Genomic DNA, 19794 nt, shown 5'->3' on the forward strand with positions numbered 1-19794 from the left:
CCCTATGTCATACCATTCTTTAGCTCTTTCTTCTCCTCTTGCAGAGTGGCTACTTCCAGTCTTTTTCTCTCTTTTTGATCATAACACCATGTCCTTCAAAGATCTTTCCTTCCTCTCACACTACATAGTCACTGACTGTGCAAGCCTCTAATGGCATCCAGAGATGCAGTCAATTTCTTTCTCCTCTGAGTATAACTCTGCTCCTTACCAGATGTTGGGAATACACGCTTTCTTTTCCATATCTGCAGTTTCCTTTATTTTCTCTCCTCTGCTTTACCCTTCTCCTTCCCCAGATAGTCAAGCTTCTTACTTACTTTGGGAAAGAGCCATTTATGTGGCTGTGCTCTGCATTTCACTTACTTCATCAGCCTGCTTTACCCTTTGAAGGATTCTTCTTGACACGTTCTTGCTTAACCCCTCTGACAATTTAAGAGCATTTACTTTTCATTGGTACTCCTTGAAATGACATTGCAATCTTCGCCCTTCTATCAGGGCCACAGTTCATAACTTACAGATGTCTTCCCTGTTACCTTCCGATCTCTCCTTTTCATTTCTGATTTCAGGATTTCTTCATGAGAAGTCTTCTCTTTTTTTATCTTTAAAAGTGTTGCTGGGACTTTAGACTTTCAGTTCTGCCAGTTTTCATTAAGCCACAGGAAATGCTCTTTATTAGCTTCCCTTGAGCATCTGACACAGGCTTTGGGACCGTATTATCTTGCTCACTCAGTCTTCTAAAGTACTTCTGGGGCTTGAGATTCCCAAAGCTTGGGAGTCCATGCCATAGTCACCCAGTGGGTTCACAGCAAGAATCAGGAAATCAGTAGACAGAACTGCCCCATGCGTCTTTTCCACTCATTCATGACCTTTCTCAGCATGAATGTGGTGTTGGGTTCATCCAGAAACTTGATGCTTTAGAGAGACAGAAGGCAAGGTTCTTTGGCTGGTACTCTTAATGCATTTCTGACCATGATTCATTGGAAGGAGAAACTAGAAGGCTGAGGAGTAGATAGGGCAGATGGAGATGCTTTGTAGGGTACAAATCAGAAGTTCATTACTGTTACTTTAAGTTACTGAACTCCTCCAGATCTCTCTTTTTATCTCAGGTATTCATACCTTCGTTACCTACTTCAAAGGTTATAACATCATTGCTAAAATTACTTTTTTTTTCCTCTTGGAAATATTCATAATTCATTTGATTTACAGATTTATGATGGAAGTGAAAAGAGAACTGAAGTAATGGAAAACATTTTTTCTACTGAGAAGTAGCATTTCTTTTTTGTTTTCAAGACAATGACTTGGGTAAAATTTTTCTTTTAAACAAACATTGTTTTTGCAAGATTATTCCCCCCAGCTTAATTATCTGAAGCAAAATGAGTTCAATAGCTTTATACAATTCTGAAAAGAATTTGTCTTGTATATAAGAGATTCTTAAATACACTTTAAGTGTTGCTTCCTTGAAAACTGGAGTGCTAGCTCCTCTAAGCATAAGGCACAGCTCTGTGTTATTAGAATGTGTAAGTAAATCAGTAACAAGAGTGGGTTTGGTTTTTTTCCCCTTTCCTATAAACCATATTGTTTTAGAAGTAGTTGTGTGTTGCTGTTGTGTTAGAGGAAAATGTAAGGGAACATTCTCTACCTTCAGTGTTTGTTCCAGAGTTCAATTTTAATGTTAATTGATTCATCACTGAATGATTTCAAGTAACCATAGCATCTGAATCATCTTATAGCCATGGTAACTTTCCACCCATTCCTTGGAAAATCATGCTGCTGAAATAAATATCTGCTGTCTTGCCTGGGAAAAAATAAAAGCTGTCTGATACTGTAATTACTGTAATGAGATATAGTGAGTGATGAACGCTTTACTCTTGTAGCAGGTCAGCTAAAGAGCGATCAGTTAAAGCAAGATTGTTTGCTTTCACACAGCAAACAGTATGTTCTTAGAAGTGTCCAGCAAGAGCCGGGCGTTTTGTTTCAGGTCAACCGTTTGTAAATCCTGATGGGACGCCGGCAATATACAATCCTCCCAGTGGCCAGCAGACAATGAGGAGCCAGGTGGTGGGACAGTCTCAGCAGCAGCCTTCACCCCAGCAGCCTCAGCAGGTTCAACAGCCACAGCAGCAAATGGCAAGTCACCTTGTCACACAGGTAGGTGTAGTGTCACTGGAAAAAAGAAGGAACTCCTGGGGATATGAAGAATGACCTAGAGGAAAGAAGGGAGCAATGCAGCTAGACCAAATGTCAGGATGTTCTTTTCAAAGTGGATAAAACAGATGGAGAGGGAAGATTACACCTTCAATTTTATCTAAAGGATGATTTCATTTTCAAAAGTACTGTTAAGCGTGTTGGTGCATGTCTACATAAAATTAGTTTGAAAAATTCACCCATTAGTGGAAGCTGAGCCATTCATTCTCAAACCAGTGCAATCTGTAATTCTCTTGAAAGAGCCAGGGACGTTTCTCTTTTGACAGCAGCGGGTTTGAGTCAAAGAATAAGGTACAAGAGCTCTACAAACGCTTTCATGTCCAGTTGTATTGGGCCCAGTCTATGGGTGCTCTCCAAGCACTTTTGCCCCAGTTTGGTGGTTTTCTGCCTACACCAATATTCTGGCCATGATCCTGGTCTGAGCTAGAAGTTCTGGAGCTGCAGCAGGAAGAGCAATTTTGTTTGAGCACAGTGCAGTGTTGGCTCTCTGGTCCCTGTGCTGGCTGTGGCACATGGCCAGACATGGCTGAGCATGGGCAGCAGGGTTTGGGTCTGGTTCAAACTTAATTTTGTGGATTGCATGCCTGTTCTCCCAGGGCAGGCAGAGGGAACTACTCAAGCAAGAATCCTATATCCTGCTTAGTCACAGAGCAGCCAAGATCTACTTTGGTTCTTGTGTAGCTTTATAATTTGGCACAGCTTCATCCCAGCTTACGCAGAAATACAGTGTTTGTATTCAGTGAAGTTGCTTTGATTTTACTGGGTTTGGACTTATATGGTTATGGCTCTTATTTCTTGATCTGGTCTTCACAGTTTTAGAAGACAGAGATAGTACCAAACCTGTAAGAAGTTATATGAGAGGTTAAAATGAAAGGAATACTAAAGCTATTCCAAGGTAATAGTGCTGTGGAAAATTGTTTTTTTCGCTTAGATAAACATCTGCTCCAAGCTGATGGCCTGTCTGTTGGTAATTCAGAGTCTGTTCTTTGTCATTTTTTAAACTCTTGTATTCTCCCAAAGCAGCTTTATAATCATTATTCCTTTGCCTATGACACACTTGGAGTTAAATCAGTCACTAACAGCAAAATTCAAATATACACTTACGCTATGCGGCTTCCCATTTTTATCTCTGCAAATTAAATGTGGAATCATAATTTGGCTTTGCCTCATATTACAAGTAAGAGGGCATAGCTGTGGCTGTATTTAATCTAACAGCCATCAAATCCACGAAAAGAGTCAGAAATATCAGTAATAAATAATTGTTTGGTATAAGGCTAAAATGAAGACTAAAATCACAGTACTTGGCCTCTTGTACTCAGGCTGGTGATGAGTCACCTGTATTTTCAGAGCCGTATTTGTGATCTTTGTTCTCCATAACAAAGGTGGTGATGATGGTGCTTGTTATCTTTCTCTGTTGGAATTTATTGTCTTTTCCTTTGCTTGTTTTGCAGCCTGTTCAGACAATGCAGCCATCTTCTCAGTCAGTCCAATATCCAGCAGTTTCTTATCCTCCCCAGCATCTCCTGCCAGTCTCTCCAACACAGCAGTTTTCTGTGGTACTAAAGATTTCTTATTTCTTTTTTTTTTTCCTTGAAGTTGGAGGTGTGAGTATGTGTGTCCAAGAGCCTCTGGGGAGCACTGCAACAGGTGTCCCACATCCTGTCTAAATACCTGCTCACCTTTATGCTTTGGTACTGACAGGCATTTTGTATGAGTATTCCCACTGATTCTGGCTCCCTAACCCGAAGGGTGATGTTACAGCAGGGCTCTCTACCTGCTTAGTAGACCCTCCAGAAAAATATTTTGTTCTGCCTGCTAGTAGGAGCTTATGTCTCCTCACTTAATGCCAAGTGACCTTAAATTGCTAACTTGAATAGTTGAGATTTGGGTTATTCCTCTTTTGTGTCCTCAAAGACAGGAGAAGAGACCTCAAGAAAACATTATTTTTATTTTATATTCTTTTATCCATATTCTAAATCCACTGCCTGGATTTATTCCTTGGTGATATCAGAGGACTTAGGAAGGAGAGTGGCACTGAACCAGCTGCAGAAGGTGTGGTGTGCTGTACATCATGACAATGCACCAATGGACATGTATAATGAAAATAAATAGAGTGTTCTTCTGGAGTCTGATTCTGGCTTGGTGCTTACAGGGCTAAGATTATACTGTTCTGAAATGAAGCTGACATTTTAAAGAGGCACCACGAGTTTTTTTTCTTTTGTTTTTCACTCTTGGTCTAGTAATCTTGTTTAAGATTGATTTATTTTTTTCCTCAATGTCACATAGTTATAGTAAGATATGTAAACAAAGCTGAATGGGTCCTTGCAGATAAAATAATGTTATTAATGACTAGTGATACCATTTAAAGGAAAAGAAATATTCCATGGTGAACAAAAGTTGCATATCTTAACGCTAATTCTCTTGAAATGTCTGTTGCAGGAATATCAGGTTGCCCTAGTAACAGTCACAAGAAAGCTAATATTTTTATTGGTTAATTTAATAGTGAAACTTCATCTGAATGACTATCTTCAATACACATTACATTATACAAACACTACATAGATTATATGTGTTTGAAGATGTTTTTCTCTTTTGTGAAAATCTAGAGGCGTTCCTGGCTCAGTGAAGTTTGTTTGCAGTCATTTATCATTCTGATAATGAATATCCTAGCTTTCTAAAGGAACAACTTCACAGAGACAACTCATGTGTCTCAATATGAATGTAGGGTGACAGAAAAGTTAACAGCATTACTTCCATAGACCACCTGATGATCTGTCAGTAGTGTTTAAAACATTGATCGATGACATCTGCTCTCAGTTGTGAGCATGAGTCTCTCTATGTGAGGGTGACTCCCAGAAGTGCTTTCCACAAGCAAACATTTTATTTTGTTTTGTTTTGTTTTTAACACATTTTGATGTTTCCAGACATTAAATGCTTGTGCAGGATGGTTTTGGAGAATAAATACCACAGGGCTGATAACAATATTAAGAGGTTTCCTTTGAAAGAAGAGCATTTGTATGGTGCTTATTTCCTATCTGTAATTGGCATATTAGCACACAATGGAGTTTGAGTTGAGTATTTAAAGGTCTTATGATATGGGCACAAAAGAAGATGCCTAGAACCACACCCACATTTGTAAATCTTTGACCTTCACAGAATGAACTTGAGAGCATAGAATAGTATTAATCTTTTTGCAAGAATGAACAGATACAGTTCAGAATGCATGTATTATTACTGGCATGTAATGAAGCTTAGGTCCATTGACTTTCTATGGTACGTTTATCCTACCACAGTTTTTTTTTCTTTTCCCCTTCAATCAAATATAGAACTTGTTTCTCTTCAACACAGAATAAAAAGCCTTGAAATAGCAACATTAGGCTTAGCTTTTTAAAAAATTTTCTCTATGTTTACAACCTTGGATTTTCAAAGCAGTCCAAAAAGGGAAAGATCTGCAGCTGAATCCTACTGGATCCCTCTTGGGATCAATTTGAAACACAGGTGAAATTACCAGCAGGTGTTTGGCTGACAAATTCTGTATTTGAGCATAGAGGTATCTATAATGTTATTTCCATGCCCTTTACATTTAAAATGTCTTCTTTTGAGCACTGTAAAGTTCACTTGTCATTTTGGAATTAAAGGTGAGGGTGGCAGGGATAAAGAGCCAAAATAATTGGCGTTTTTTGCCAAATGATGCCATTCACCTTGCAGTCTGGAAGTCTTCATCAAAGCATTTGTAGTGATTTTCATTTTAATTGCCTCCATTTTTGCTGAGATCCTTGCAAAGTTTGGCATGGATTGGAGCTGAGTGATTTCTTTCCCCCCTCACTCTCTGAGCCTGTTTTGTTTTGCTAACTCATGTGCCTGCTGCAGGCATCACATCTGTATCCCCTTCTCCTGCCTTGTGCCCCGCAGCGCGATGACATGACAGCGCAGTTTAACCAGATGAGCTTGAGTCGTCAGTCATCAGGAGACAACCCCGAGTCGCCCTCTGGCCCCGTGTACCCCTCGCCCATGCTGCAGCAGCCTGCCCAGCAGACAGGTTACATCATGGCCTCCCCGAGCCAGCAGCTTCCCCCAGGAGGCTTCACGGGATCAGGAGCTCCGGTGTCCCAGCAGGTGCTGCAGCCACCACCGCCACCCCAGGGCTTCGTGCAGCAGCCACCGCCACCTGCTCAGGTAGGCAAAACCCCGCTGCCCCTTGGGCACCATGCCCTTCACAGCATCGGGAACGGAACAGAAATTCCAGATTATTTCTTATTTTTCTCCTGCTAAAAGTTTAGCAGATCTTTAGGCAGCAGGGTACTCTGTTGTTTCCTGGGTTTCATCATTTCCTTCCCTCTCTTCAAAACGTTTTCTGAGCATATGTTCATAGTCCATGACACATCTGCACATGAATATGAAGGAGGAGGGTGAGTAAATGCCCACACTCCTCCTTCCCTGTGCATGTACCAAAAGAGCAAAATGCACATCAGCCCAGGTAGTCGTTAATCATATTTAATTGACTTGAACATGTGAAGTGTCACAGATCAGTAATTTTAACTGTCTTCCTGAAGACAGATTATGTTTTACTGTTCACTACCAAACATCTCTGCTTGTCTCCTGGGTACCTTTACAGAATATTGAAAGTGATTACTGTCAAGAAGTAAAATGCACAGATGACTTTCTGGCCAATTTTCAAGGCATACACATTAAAAAGACAAATTTCTTTATCCAATTATAAACAACTTCATTTAAATTCTACTTTAAATGGTATTAATAGCATTTCTCTTGTTTTCATTTTATCCTTTGGAAGAAAAAATGTAAAAATAAAGTAAAAAACTTCACTATTACTTTTAATGCAACTTCATTATAAACCTTATTGGAAGCGGTTGTTTGGTTGGTCAGTTTTTGCTTACTGCTTCTCACTGAAAATTTCCACTTGTGTTTATTAATGGAATGTGGTATTGACATAGGAATGAAGAATTTTTACTGTTACAGTGTTTTAAGTGGGCAAAGGATCTAGTTAATTAGACCACTAATTAACAGTAAAACAAATCTGAGGACTGCTGGATGCTGACATCACATAGAGGACTGTGCAATCCATAATTTCTGTGGTTAAAAAATGCGCAACTATTTTTTCTGAAAGAAGGCTTGGCAAACACATGTTTGAAGGAGATGAAGTTCAATATAATGTGATTTCTTTTACAAAAAATTGAAAATACTGCTAGAAAAATATCACTAGGAAAATGTTTCACAGTTTGCCAAATGTAGCAGGTTTGGTGTTTTTTTAAAATGTGGGAGAAAAAAATGACCTAAAGAGCAAAATTCCTTGATGAATCCATCTTCCCATCTAGATTGTGTCTTGTAAGTAGAGGCTGTCCAGGCTTTACTCCTCATGTACAACCCCCAGGTGCCCTCAATGTTTTCTAGCATCATTTAATCCAGCCTCAGGACACTTCCAGTGAACCAGGTAAATGTGAGCACTTCCATGTTACAGGCTGCCACCACAGCAGGCCCTGATGTTTCCCAGCTCTGCCAGCGAGGGTTTGCTGTGGGAGTTGAGTGGTCTGCAGGATGGCACTGCCTGTCCTGACAGGGACCCCACAGCAGCTCCTTACCCCCTCAGGTGAGCCAGATGTTCAGCTCGCCCTGGGGTCTCTGCGAGACCTGCCTTGGCTGGCCTTGCAGGGGCTGCTTTGGATGGGTTTGCCCCCTGCTCCTGCCCCTGGCTGAGCCTTGCAGTGGGAGCACTGTATTTTCACCCCATTGTATTTCACCCCTGCATGCACAGCAGGGCACAGGATTTTCACTCAGCACAGCGCAGTGTTATTTGGTGAACTTCTTTTCCAAATTAATCCTTGTGCTGGTGCTACTTAGAGGCAGAGTAACTTTTCCACAAGCCAAGTGATGAGGAGGTGCCTTTTCATGTACAGGCTGCTGTAGGACCAGTACAGTACTGATATGTCTAATGATCACCATGTCTCTGTCCGTTTCCCAACTGCTTTCCTCCTATAGTTTAACACAGTGGAAAGTTAATTGACAGCAGAAAAATATCTTTTGGCTTTGCAACAGCTTCAGTTATTTCACTGTGGAACGGTTTGTCCTCGGGGGAAGTGTAGAAAGGTGAGAAATTCAGGGCTGTCAGGTTCCTCTAGTTCTGCAGATAACATCCATCTCCAGCTTGTTGCTATTCCAAAAAATCCTTGTCAGATACCTGTGGAGGAGGGCATGGCAGGGTTTAGTATCTCCTGCCCATGCCCCTATCCTTTGAAAGCATAGTGGCCTTGTTCTGCCAAAAGGGAGAGAGGGCAACCACTCCCTGCATCTGCATGCATAGATGGGAACTTCTAATTCACATTTCAAGTTTTTATACATTCACTTCAGTCCTAGAAAATGGTTTGGATACCACATTAAGTATATGTATGCCAAATACGGGAGGCTTCTTATAAAAAAAAGAGTGAATCCCTGGGAAACAGTAGTTCTGCCCTGAGAGCTTAACTTTCTGTACATGGGCAGGTAGATCTCAATTCCTTGTCCTGCCTGTAGCACAGCTTCTCTGTGGCAGTGGCTATTGTCAGTCTGAGTCAGCTTTGTTATTCTTTGGGGCTTAGATGCAATAGTAAAGCTGCTCTCAGTCACCATAGCAGGTGGTCTGAGGCAGACTCTGAGAAAAAAAGAAAGCAATAAAGATGGTAATGGGAGCAAAACATTATGTGATGCATTAATCAATGCAATGCAATCAATGTAAAAGCACTTTTACATCTTAAATGTTGCTATTGAATTTATACCAGTATAAAAGTGGCATGACTTTAGTGGCTAATTAGTTCCTGTAAATGCTCTGCTGATAAGGTTGGCTGTGATACCCTGAATGCTGTTGGAAAATAGCAGTGAAAACTTGGGTGGAGATCCTGTGATAATTTCCTTTGGGAGCTGAAAGGAGGAGAAAAAAATGCTTCAAGCCTACACATCCAATAGTACTGCATTTAAATTACTAGCTTTTCTATTAAAGTTCAGTTAAATGTGGCTCTACAGCTGCTCCCCAAGATTCTTTCTCCCAGTCTGTATTAAAGCAGAAGCAGACTGAGTTTGAAATGACATGCCTAAGAAGTGGTGAAAGAAACCTTTGGGTTTCGTTTTTGCTTCTTCTTTCATCACAGGTATCCCCCAGCTTGACAACAAAGGCATAATTTAATAAACTGAAAATAAGGATTTCTGCTTGTTCAGCCAATTAGGAAAAAAAACGAAGAAAAAAAAAAAAAAAAAACCAACCCATAAAAACCAACAACAACAAAGAAATCAACCCAAATCCCAAATGTTACCCAGGGTTTTCTGAAAGGGATTTTTAGCAGCAAATGCCAGTTTGCTTTCTGTCATGGATATTGAACATATATATATTTGCTTTCTTTATTTTCAGTTTTCTTCTCTTCCTGATAGTTTTTCTGTAGCACTTACGGACTAAAGACTTTAACAAGAGTCCACATTCTGCTTTGTAGTACTTTATCAATGGTACCTGTCTTTGCCTCTGCAAATGAAGAAGTAGAAAAAAATATGAATATTATGTCAATGGGAAGGAATATCCTCCCTGAAAAGTTATTTTCACCTCTGACTCATTCTGGAAGGTATACTGGCAAAATGATATCCAAAAGTGAGATGGCATGAATTCTTGGAGAGGCCTGGAGATGTAATTAACACGTTGAAGGATTTTTCACTTGAATTAGTTTTGTGTCATCATTAATTTTGTGTCATCTTTAATCATCTGACTCTTTGCAGAAGCCCTCTCCTTGAGAGTCTGTAATGACCCTAAGACAAAAAGTCTTTATTCATAGCATATCTCCTCTAGGAAACTTGTTATGAAGAAGGTTGGGGAGTCACTGCAAATGAGCAGGGCTTTCCTTGATGATCTTTGAAAATTATAATAGACGACATCTTACAAGACATTATTTTTTGTTACCTGCTACTGTAATTATTGTGGAGGGGGCAGGGAGGAAAAGACCTTGAAGAATGACTGATCCCTGTCAGTTAGATATTGGGAAGAAATGTCACCTTCATGTGTCCGTGCATCCCTGGGGTTTCTCTTGTCTTCTTCACTCCCATTTGCGTGACTGTATCAGTGGCATTAGCAATGGTGTCAGCAGCTGGACAGAGGTGCTAGTCCAGACCTGTCTGGATATCAGCACTGTTAAGAGAAGGTAGAGTACCAGTCCAATGGCTGAATCAAGCTGTAAGCCACTAGGGAGGCAGTTTATGAAAGTAAAGTCATCCTGAAGCATGTGTGGACTCCTGACCCTGCCATGAGGAAATAAACAAAAATAAACAGAGTACCAGTGAATTTCATGGGCGCTGCTGGAGAGCAGCCAGGGAGACGCCCAGCCCCATAATGACTCCAGGCTGTATGTGGACAGAACAAAGCAGGAAACCAATGCTGCACTGAGTCTCTGCACATTATCTAGGGACAAAGCACATTAGAAAGAGGAGAAAGTAATGTCTCACTCTGCCATTGCATGAGTGTCTCTGAAGTGACATGCCCAGTCCTGTTACAATTCAAGTTAAAGTGTTGTATAGGAGAGAAAGATTAGAATGCAGTGGAATGGTCAGCCTACAAACAAGGTAATTATTAAAATCATACTAAAAATTATTATTCACAGTGTCAAGGATTAAGAGCAAAAAACTATACTTTTAAACTAAAGAAGGTGGCATTTATTTAGGATATAGTCTTAGAAGTGCATTTTTTTGGTAAATTTTTTTTAGTTTTAGGGTAACCATACGGTTTCATTGGCATGCTTGTTAGTGCCATGGAAACCTTCTGGTTCTGTAAATAAAATGTTTTACAAGCAAAAGGTTGAAGGTTGGATTGTGCATTTCACATGGGAATGCAACCCAAGTATAATTTGGCATGTTGGCTGGCTGCTACAGAAATGTAATGCTTTTTGTTGAAGAGCGCATAAGTAAACGTTTTAGTAACACTGATGAGAAGGTAAAAAATTCAAGAGGATCAGAGCAGATGATGTAAGTGAAACTTGTTATCTCTGATCCCTGTAATTCCACTGTTCACCAAAGTAGAATCAGAAAGGAAAAATAGCATTTCAACTACTGACAGAGATGTACTCAAGATAAATGAGAATGGATCCTTCCAAGCCCCTCAAGTATAAAAGACCTATTTTAGATCATGTCTATATTTTACACCAGGCCCTTCTTTTAATGTGTGAGCTTTTGAAAAACAAACCTGCCCCCCCACCAAACAAAAAATGAGCTAACAAAAGCAAAAACAACAACAAAACACACATAGACACAAAACCAAAAGAACACATCCCATCAGAAGCCAAACCTCTGGTTTTCATGTCATGTGTGCATGACTACTGTCCAATTCTTTCATTAATCTTTATAAGTGAAATAATTTTTTTTACCCTTCTACTACTAACATTTTTTTCATGCTGATAGATTGCACTCTCATAAACTTTTAAGTGGGTTGCATAACAAATGTACTCCAATGCATTGAGAAAATGAGAGCAAGGGAGACAACCCTTTGACTAATGCTGAGGTTTTATGCGTGTGGTAAAAATAAAGGAGTGCATGCTTCAGTATATATATTTTTTTGCTCAGCTGATTCAACTATAAACCTGACTTCAAAACTTAGATTCTTCAGGTTATGTTTTAAGGGTAATACCTACAGAATCATTTCCAAAGAGATAATTCTCATTGTTGCCAGATGCTCATGTTGTTTTAAATATCTAGGGGCTTGTCTGCACTGGAAAATGAGGAAGTGGAGGGTAGATAAAATAAATCCTTTAAGTGAGATTAAGCTGCTGGCGGGATAAGTGAGAGCATTTCCACAGGGGTTTAATATTGTTTGGTTTGTAGAATATGTTAATAGAAAATAAAGAATATTTGAAAGAATGTGTGTTCTGTTCCCCTGCTCTAGGGCTGGATCAAATACTTGCATTGACTTGACTTAGAATGGGTCTCCTCATTTCTTTCAAGCCTCCTGTAGCAGAGTGTTGCTGAGAGCAATCAGCTGTCCACAAGATGAGTTTATCACACTAAACTTTCCCGATCCACAGTTTATACTGGTTAAAGAATGATTTTGCACCTTAAATGTGTGGGCCCACCTTCCTATTCCTTGTGGCTTTTCTTTGCAGAGAAACAAATTCATAATGGTGGTGTCCATTCTACAAAAGCATTTTGGTTTTGTTACATTAGTCACTAACAAAACAAATAGCAGGAGGGCAGGCCATTAGGTGTCACTTGGTATTGTCTGGAGGGAGGGTAACTTACAACATTTTCCAGTCAAAACCTTGTTTTTCTCATACTTGTTTGACTCAAGCTGATACAAGCATAGAGAGGGGGGAAAATCCATTGTTTGAAAAGAAAATTAATAGACCTTGAAGAATGGATGGGTGTTCAGTCTCTTGATTGACAGATGCTATTGACTGTCTGTTGGTCTGCGGGGTTAACTTCACTGACACCACCCAGTCCAGCTTTGTTAATCCTAACCCTTCTCCCACCACAGTTACCCATTCAGTAGGCTTCTACTTGCCCAAGTAGCAATCCACAGCCTATTCTCGTCTGGTCTTTTGTGTCTATGCCATTTTTTTCCCTCATCTGAGACTGGAAATTTTCCAAGGAGAATTTCTGATCTCACTTATTATGTCCTAGCAGTAGTTACCTTTACTCTGCTAACTTTATGGATGATCAAATTGAATGATCTGTACAGGAATATTTCTTCCACGCAGATAAAAGTGGTGAAAATAGTTCTTTTTTTTGCATGAAAAAAATAAAAGCATTTGGTCTGACTCTGTGCATATGTCTATGTAGGATAAATGCTATGCACAAAGTGAGAAAAAAATTGTATGATTTATTAAGAAATGCTGACTGCTGTGGCAGAAGTTGAGAGAGAAGCAATGTTCTCCCAAGCCTGTGTCCCTCTGCAGTCTGTTCATACCATACATTGCCAAACTCTATCAGATGCCTTAAATATCCCTGACAACTGAAAATGAAAAATTTTGAGTGCTTTGAACTTGTGAAGGGTCAGTTGAAAGCTGTCTCAGTAACACTGGTGTGGCATGTATAGGAAAAATCTTTTGCTCCAGTCGCCCTCAAACTTTCACGTTCACCTGTGTGATAAGATGTAGTACACGTTTCCCTGTAATGGCAATAATAATTGAAGAAAAAAGAAGCCCATCTAGCAGAACTTGCTGACTTAATGCCTATCCTCAGCTCCTGCAAGAAAACAGCTATGATTATTTTTTGAACTGTAATTGTTTTCACAACAAGAGCAAGAAAATCTTTAGAGGGAAATCTTAACATAAGGAGGGATGTACATGTTAAACAGAAGCATCAATCTTATAATTTCCTTACAAGTGTTAGGGATGCACACACTCCATCTAGCTCTCCACCTTGTTTCTACATATTTGTGCTCCAGGCCATTCCCTGCTTTGACTGGACCGTTTTGTCCAGAGTTCCTTTAATGGTTCAACATGCCATCTGTAAGTGTTATGTTGATATGGAAGGTGTCATTTGCATCTATTTTTCTGCAGCTTTTGATATGTTACTATGATAAAATGTTACTGTGGTATTTTTTCTTTGGTATGTATGTGTAGCTTTTTATAAATCCTAAATTTTTTCTCTTTCAATTGACTTTTTTTTTTCCTATTTCTTGAAGTATCTGAAAATAAATGTGGGCACTGATAGTCCTTTTCGTAGCACAGCAGCAATCCTTGAGGAGACAGGAGGGAAACCTCTTCTCTTGATTTCCATTACCACTAATACGCTTGATTTGAACTTCTGCTCCCCCTCCTTGTTTTGTTTTATTTTATGAATCTTTGATCTCTAGAGTTGACTGTTCTCTTTCTTTGCAGATGCCAGTGTATTATTACCCATCTGGTCAGTACCCTACCTCAACAACTCAGCAGTACAGACCCATTGCCTCAGTTCAGTACAACGCACAGCGGAGTCAACAGATCCCCCAGACTGCCCAGCAAGCAGGTATGTACATCTGGTACTCATTTCTTCAGCTGCTCACAGCGCCTTTGCAGGTGAAACCCGTTGGTTGTGCTCTGATTGAACAGCAGAGGAGAAAGCTGGTTGCTGTTCTGTTTGAAAGTGCAGTGGAAATTAGAAATTGAGAAACCTTTTGCTTGGACATCCCAAGCAATGGAAGAGCAGGGGTTGCATCCTCCATCCCTGCTGTCCTGCATGCAGTGTCCTCAGTGTCCATGCTCGAAGTGGGTGGGCACAGAGAGAGCTGAGAGGGAGCTGGTGTGAGCAGTCACACTGCACCTTCAAGCCATCCACTGTGGTTGCCCTCCATCATGGGAGCTCCTCAAGTGTTCGTACCGCCCTACGTGGTGGGCAGGCCTGCAGTGAGGCAGAAGGGGCCGGTTGTTCTCCACACCTTGTGCTGTCCCTGTCCCAGGGGAGCAGCAGGGCTGTGCGTGGTTGGTGCCGTGGGGAGCGGCTGCCCGCAGCAGTGCGGCTGGAAGGGGGGCCGTTACACTGTAAGAGAGTGAGTAGCAGGTCTCACAGTGAACCGGTCTCTTTTCCTGCTGTGTCACGCCACCCCGCATCACTCCAGAGTAAGAGGGACAGAGCGGGGGGCAGCTGGGCTAGTGAGTGCTGGGAGAGAGCAGGAATTGTGGTTGTCAAGGAGTCATCGCATTTCAAGGGAATAAACAATTCTGGTGTTGGAGATTTTTAAAATTTATTTATTTCCTGTCTGTTTCTTTAGTGCACACCTTCCCTCATAGTGTGTCTCAAACAGTAACTCCAGGCATAGGGGGAGGAGGTGGAGGGGTGGGTTTTGTTTTTCCAGATGTGCCAGGTAGAACAAAGCATTCATCATTCGATCTCAGTTTGGCAGAAACCCTTTAGAATGGCAAAGCAGATTCCCTGCAATAGCCTTGATATGGAAGTCATTTAAGATGCAAGTCAAGAGCCCAGACATGAGATGTGAACAAGACTTATGGGGTCATCCAGCTTGTCAACCTGTCTCCGTAATGTGACTGCTGGCAATTTTGTTCCACTCTCTCAGGCGCTCAGGGAGACAAAGACACGGCAAACACAGCTATAACTAAGCAATTCATTATTTTTTTTTTATGCTGTTCTGTGTTCTAATAAAATTGGTGACATTTTGGTCAGTGTCAGTGGTGACTGACTGTGTCTGCTTTCATACCTTCATATTATACATTCCTGAGAGAGAAGAGGGTGAAGTATTGCACAAAGGTCATCTGTCTCTTCTAGCTTCTCCTGCCTGACAGTCTGGTACCATATTTATTATCTCTATATAGTGGATCCTTGAAACAAAGGATCAACTTAGATGACATTATCTAGATCTACTGTGTTGTTATAAAACCATATTTATCAGTTTAATGCTACATCTATAGCCTAGTGGAGAGTATGGTAAGTGATATGTACAAGAGATGGTCTGACATACGAGTGATGTTCCGGAGAAGATCCAGCTGTGTGAAAATCCTAGTTTTAAAGATATATTGTAGCACAGGAGCTGTTGAATGCAGACAATGCAGAGATGCAAATGCTAATTTTGTTTCAGTGTTTACTGCATCGTTTTCCTTACATGTTTGGAAAACACGAGTCAAGGAGTTTGTGTAAAATCTCTAGCGCATCGGTCTTTCCCTGCAATCCGCTCTTTCAGCTGCCTGCTCAGTTGGAAGCATTATTTTTATCTCTTGTTTAAAAATGAAAACATTGTGTCTACAGTTTAGACTCCCTGCTGTGGTGATGATTTTAAGTGTTTAGCTATTCTCAGATCTTGAGACATGTCTGAGAACAATTTTGCACGCTAGTTCATCCCTTTGGCCTCTGATACATCCTTTTCCCTAGTCACGGTCCCAGCGTGTGGTAAGTGTGACAGGAAGCAGATTGCAGTTCCCTACAGATCTTGTTTTGGAGGTGATGTAAGAATCGTTCAGATTTACTGCATCTCTTGGTACTTGGGAAAAAAATAGCTGTGTATGACCAGAAAATAGCAATCCACAAGCAAGTGTATCAGACTTCCATTTTCCTTCCCACACAGACTTAGCTTCAGATCAGCGCATGAGGAGCCAGGGATAACGAGGGACCAGTTCAAGAAGCTATGATGGAAAGTAGTGTTTGTGAAACAGAGTGTAGTACGGGAATACTCAGGATGGGAAGGGTGAACAGATGGGAAGGAGGCAGATGAAAAGATGATTTCTGAAATGGTTTCCCCAAAGACCTCACATCACTTGCTGCTGCTTTAGAGAGAGGACGACTGTGGTGCAGGCAGGCCCACGGGAGCCCAGCTGGCTGCCCGGAGCTGCCGAATGGCTCCTATGGCAGGGTGAGCAAGGAGGCAACCTCAGCCTGGCAGCTCAGGAAATACTTTATTAAAATTAAAAGTTTGCCTGCCTGGAGGAGCTTTTGGAAGCTTTCAAAGCAACAACAAGGAGTTCAGGTCTTACTTCCCCTACTTTGGGATGCAGAGGTCAAAGTTTCATCTAATGTTAGCGATTTGTTTTCATTTTTGTTAGAAAAGGTCTCTTCAGGATGAAGCGGTATTGATGACTTTTACAGCAAACAGCTGAAGTAAAATATCTGCACAGCATCTGTGGTGGCTGCGGGAGCCAGTACTCTCTCGTGGCTCTGGAAGAAGAGCAATATTGAGTTAAAATGGCTCCAGGGCAGAAAAAAGGATGAGCTCACCTAAAATTAGATTAGAGCTCTAGCAGCAATAAATCATTTGGAGAGAAGGCTGAAAACATTTTGTGTGTTTATTTACCCTTTTTATTTTTATTTGCCTAAGTGCTGGCTTATGTGAGAACATAAGTGACCCATTTCTGGCAAAAGCCTAGTACAGTGTCCTCCATAAAGATTTTTTGTGCAAATGTCTGCCATTTGAATTATGTTCATTTCTGTTTGAGCCAAAACATGGTATTAGTGTAAACAGAAATACTTTTGTTTCACTCATGCCATTGTTGGTCTTCTTCATTATGCTTTTTCTGCACCTTTTTAGCGTTCAGAGCTGCTCAGTGCAAAGTTTTTCCAAGTGTTGCCATTGGGTGGGGCCAGGGTTGAGCTGGTGTCCATCGCACCATGGCAAACGGACGATGTCATAGGTGGATTCTTAAGGTGTGTTCAGGCAGGTATTCTCAAAAACAGTATGCTCGTTTTTCAGACCATTTGAGTATGTTGCTGTTTAAACCATTTCTGCCCTCTGTAACAGGTGATATTGTGGAGTGCCCAGTTTTGGAAGCACATGGAAGAAAATATTATTTCTGTGTTTGCATCTAGCCGTACTCTGTAAATTGCATGTCTGGCATCATCAGTATTTCATTCTTCAGTAATTATCTCTATTTTGATAGACTGATCCTAGTTACTGTCTGAGTAGAAAAATAGAGATGTATTGATGATAAATCAGTAATTATTTCTATTTTGTCATGACAGAAGAAGTCAGCAATGTTTTATTTTATATCTATGTCTCTATTTTAGCAAATGCTGAGCACTTTGAGGATTTTTCATCTCTGAAGTGCTTCATAAGTATGAGCTGGATAAATACATGAGTATTATCTTCGGATATGCAACTCTTATTGCTGTTCACAAATGAACAAGCTGCAACAAATTACATTATTTTTTTCCTTCTCTGGTTCATTGTTGTGTGTTTGCCTCACATTCCAGATAATTTCAGAGTGCAACAGAAATTTTATGGATAAAATAATATTTATCTTCTTACTTGGGCCTAGTTCTAAGAGGCTGTTAGCTTGATTCATCATGCAGTTGTAAGGTAAATGTCTGTGGAGTGTGTTTTGCATCAGCAATGAAATAATCCTTTGAGGAGATTACAGCTAAGATCTTTAGTAGATCTTTAAGTAGCTATAGTACTTTGATAGTAAGTTTTCCTGCCAAAACTTTATACTATAATAATTCCTGTCAAAATAAGATGCTATTTGACATAATTTGTTGTTCTGTAATTCTGGCAATTAATGTAATGGTGTTAGGGTTTCTCATACATTCAAGAATCAACAAATAATGCCATTATAACCTGTTTCAGGGCCCAGATATCAGGAGAAGACTCAAAAAGAATAGGAAATCTCTCTATTTTTTTTCCTAAAGGCAACATATTTGCTTGTGTACAGTAGGCAAAGAAAGTCCTTATGTGAGGAAAGTATATATCTGTACATTGCCTGGGTGTACAATCCTTTCTTAACCAGTGTTCATGGACTTTCTGTAAACAGCAAGTGTTTGTCTTGAAGAAAATGTTCCTGATGGAGAGCAGTATTATAAGCCTTTACAGCTTCCAGTAAAGTAGAAGAGGTAATTGTCTCTTAAATGCACCTCTGAAACAAATTTTAAGTGAAGACAAAATGTACCTTAACAGAGTCCATAAATTTTTTTAGGTAGGCATCAGAGTCAAATAGACAATGAAATACTGAATTTTTGCTTAATTTAATCATTTCAGTGTCAGCATAATTGAAGACTGTTAACTTCAAGCCTCTTTTATCCTCTTTGTGTTCTGAAAGCATTTGTCACTATAAGCTGATACTTAGTGGGAAAAAAAATGGGGGAAGGGAAATGTGCAGCACTAAAAACAAAATTGGTTTGTTATCATGGTCATTAGAGAACCTTATAAAGAAAGATTGCTGCTTTCTACCTTCATTAGCAACCTGACAGGAGCTCATGGTCCATGATGGATTTGTTTGCATAATTCTGTCTATAATTTCACTGCTTATATAAACATAAACAACTTCAATTTTTAAGTATCTAATTATCTGAAGAAACTGTTTCTCTAACAGTAATTGCTCACTGTGTTATTGAAACAGATTTGTATGGAAGGTGTCCATCTGTGTTCAGTGCTATTCTTTTCAGCAGATAATGCTGCTCCTAAAAAGCATTACCAGGGGGGTGAATCTCATTTTCACAGAGGCTTGACAGGAATAGGAGGGACAGAGCCCTACTGTTCTAGATACATAAATGTAGTGCTATGCTCATTAATGTTTATGGAAGGCTTTGAAATTTACAAGAATTTAGTGAAATAGTATGACCAGATCAAGAAGGAGTTTGGAGCAATTTCAGTTGGACTAAGTTAAAAATTGTGATCTCGAAGTGATCCACAACGATGTTATTAGTTTCTGTTGAAGTATTTTATGTTTAAATTATTCAGAACCTTAGAGCTTAACCTACAAGCATGCTTCCATTTAGACAGGATGTCTCATCCTGAGAGGATGTCAGGTAGCCCATGCTACCTGAAATTTTGTGCTCTGGATTTCATTCTTCTTACTACCTGAGAAGGATGCTGTGACCAAATCGTTCATTCAAGTTTTTTTGAGAAGGTTCCTGAATGAGTCAGGATTCAGACTTAAAATTTTTTCAATTTCTAGTCTTAAAACCACTAATCCTTTTGTCTTTCTGACTTTATGCAATAGTGCTGCACCAGTACTGAACCATCATTCAACTTTATAGAATATCTGTAATTTAAATTAATAGCAGAACTAATACTATCACACTTCCTACAGCATACCTGACTCTGAAAATTAAAAGATGAAATTACTTTTGTCAGAAAGCTTTGTTCTTCCTCAAATGACTTGTTTAATTATTCAGCATTCACACCAGGAGAGAGGAAGTATTGAGGGAAGAGAACACTGG

The 19794-nt window shown here is 40.0% G+C and overlaps 1 protein-coding gene across 8 annotated transcripts in view; it reads left to right on the plus strand.

The window, feature by feature from the left end:
• The window catches only part of ARPP21 (cAMP regulated phosphoprotein 21), a 104713-nt gene that overhangs the window by 53979 nt on the left and 30940 nt on the right, over positions 1–19794 (plus strand). For all 8 annotated transcript variants that reach the window (XM_031059571.1, XM_031059575.1, XM_031059578.1 and 5 more), the window contains 4 exons: positions 1976–2145; positions 3654–3758; positions 6115–6378; positions 14037–14163. In XM_031059571.1, coding sequence (XP_030915431.1) covers positions 1976–2145; positions 3654–3758; positions 6115–6378; positions 14037–14163 — 666 coding nt within the window. The remainder of the gene's footprint in view (positions 1–1975; positions 2146–3653; positions 3759–6114; positions 6379–14036; positions 14164–19794) is intronic.

Source organism: Geospiza fortis, unplaced genomic scaffold, assembly GCF_000277835.1.
Source record: "Geospiza fortis unplaced genomic scaffold, GeoFor_1.0 scaffold120, whole genome shotgun sequence".
Lineage (NCBI taxonomy): Eukaryota > Metazoa > Chordata > Aves > Passeriformes > Thraupidae > Geospiza > Geospiza fortis.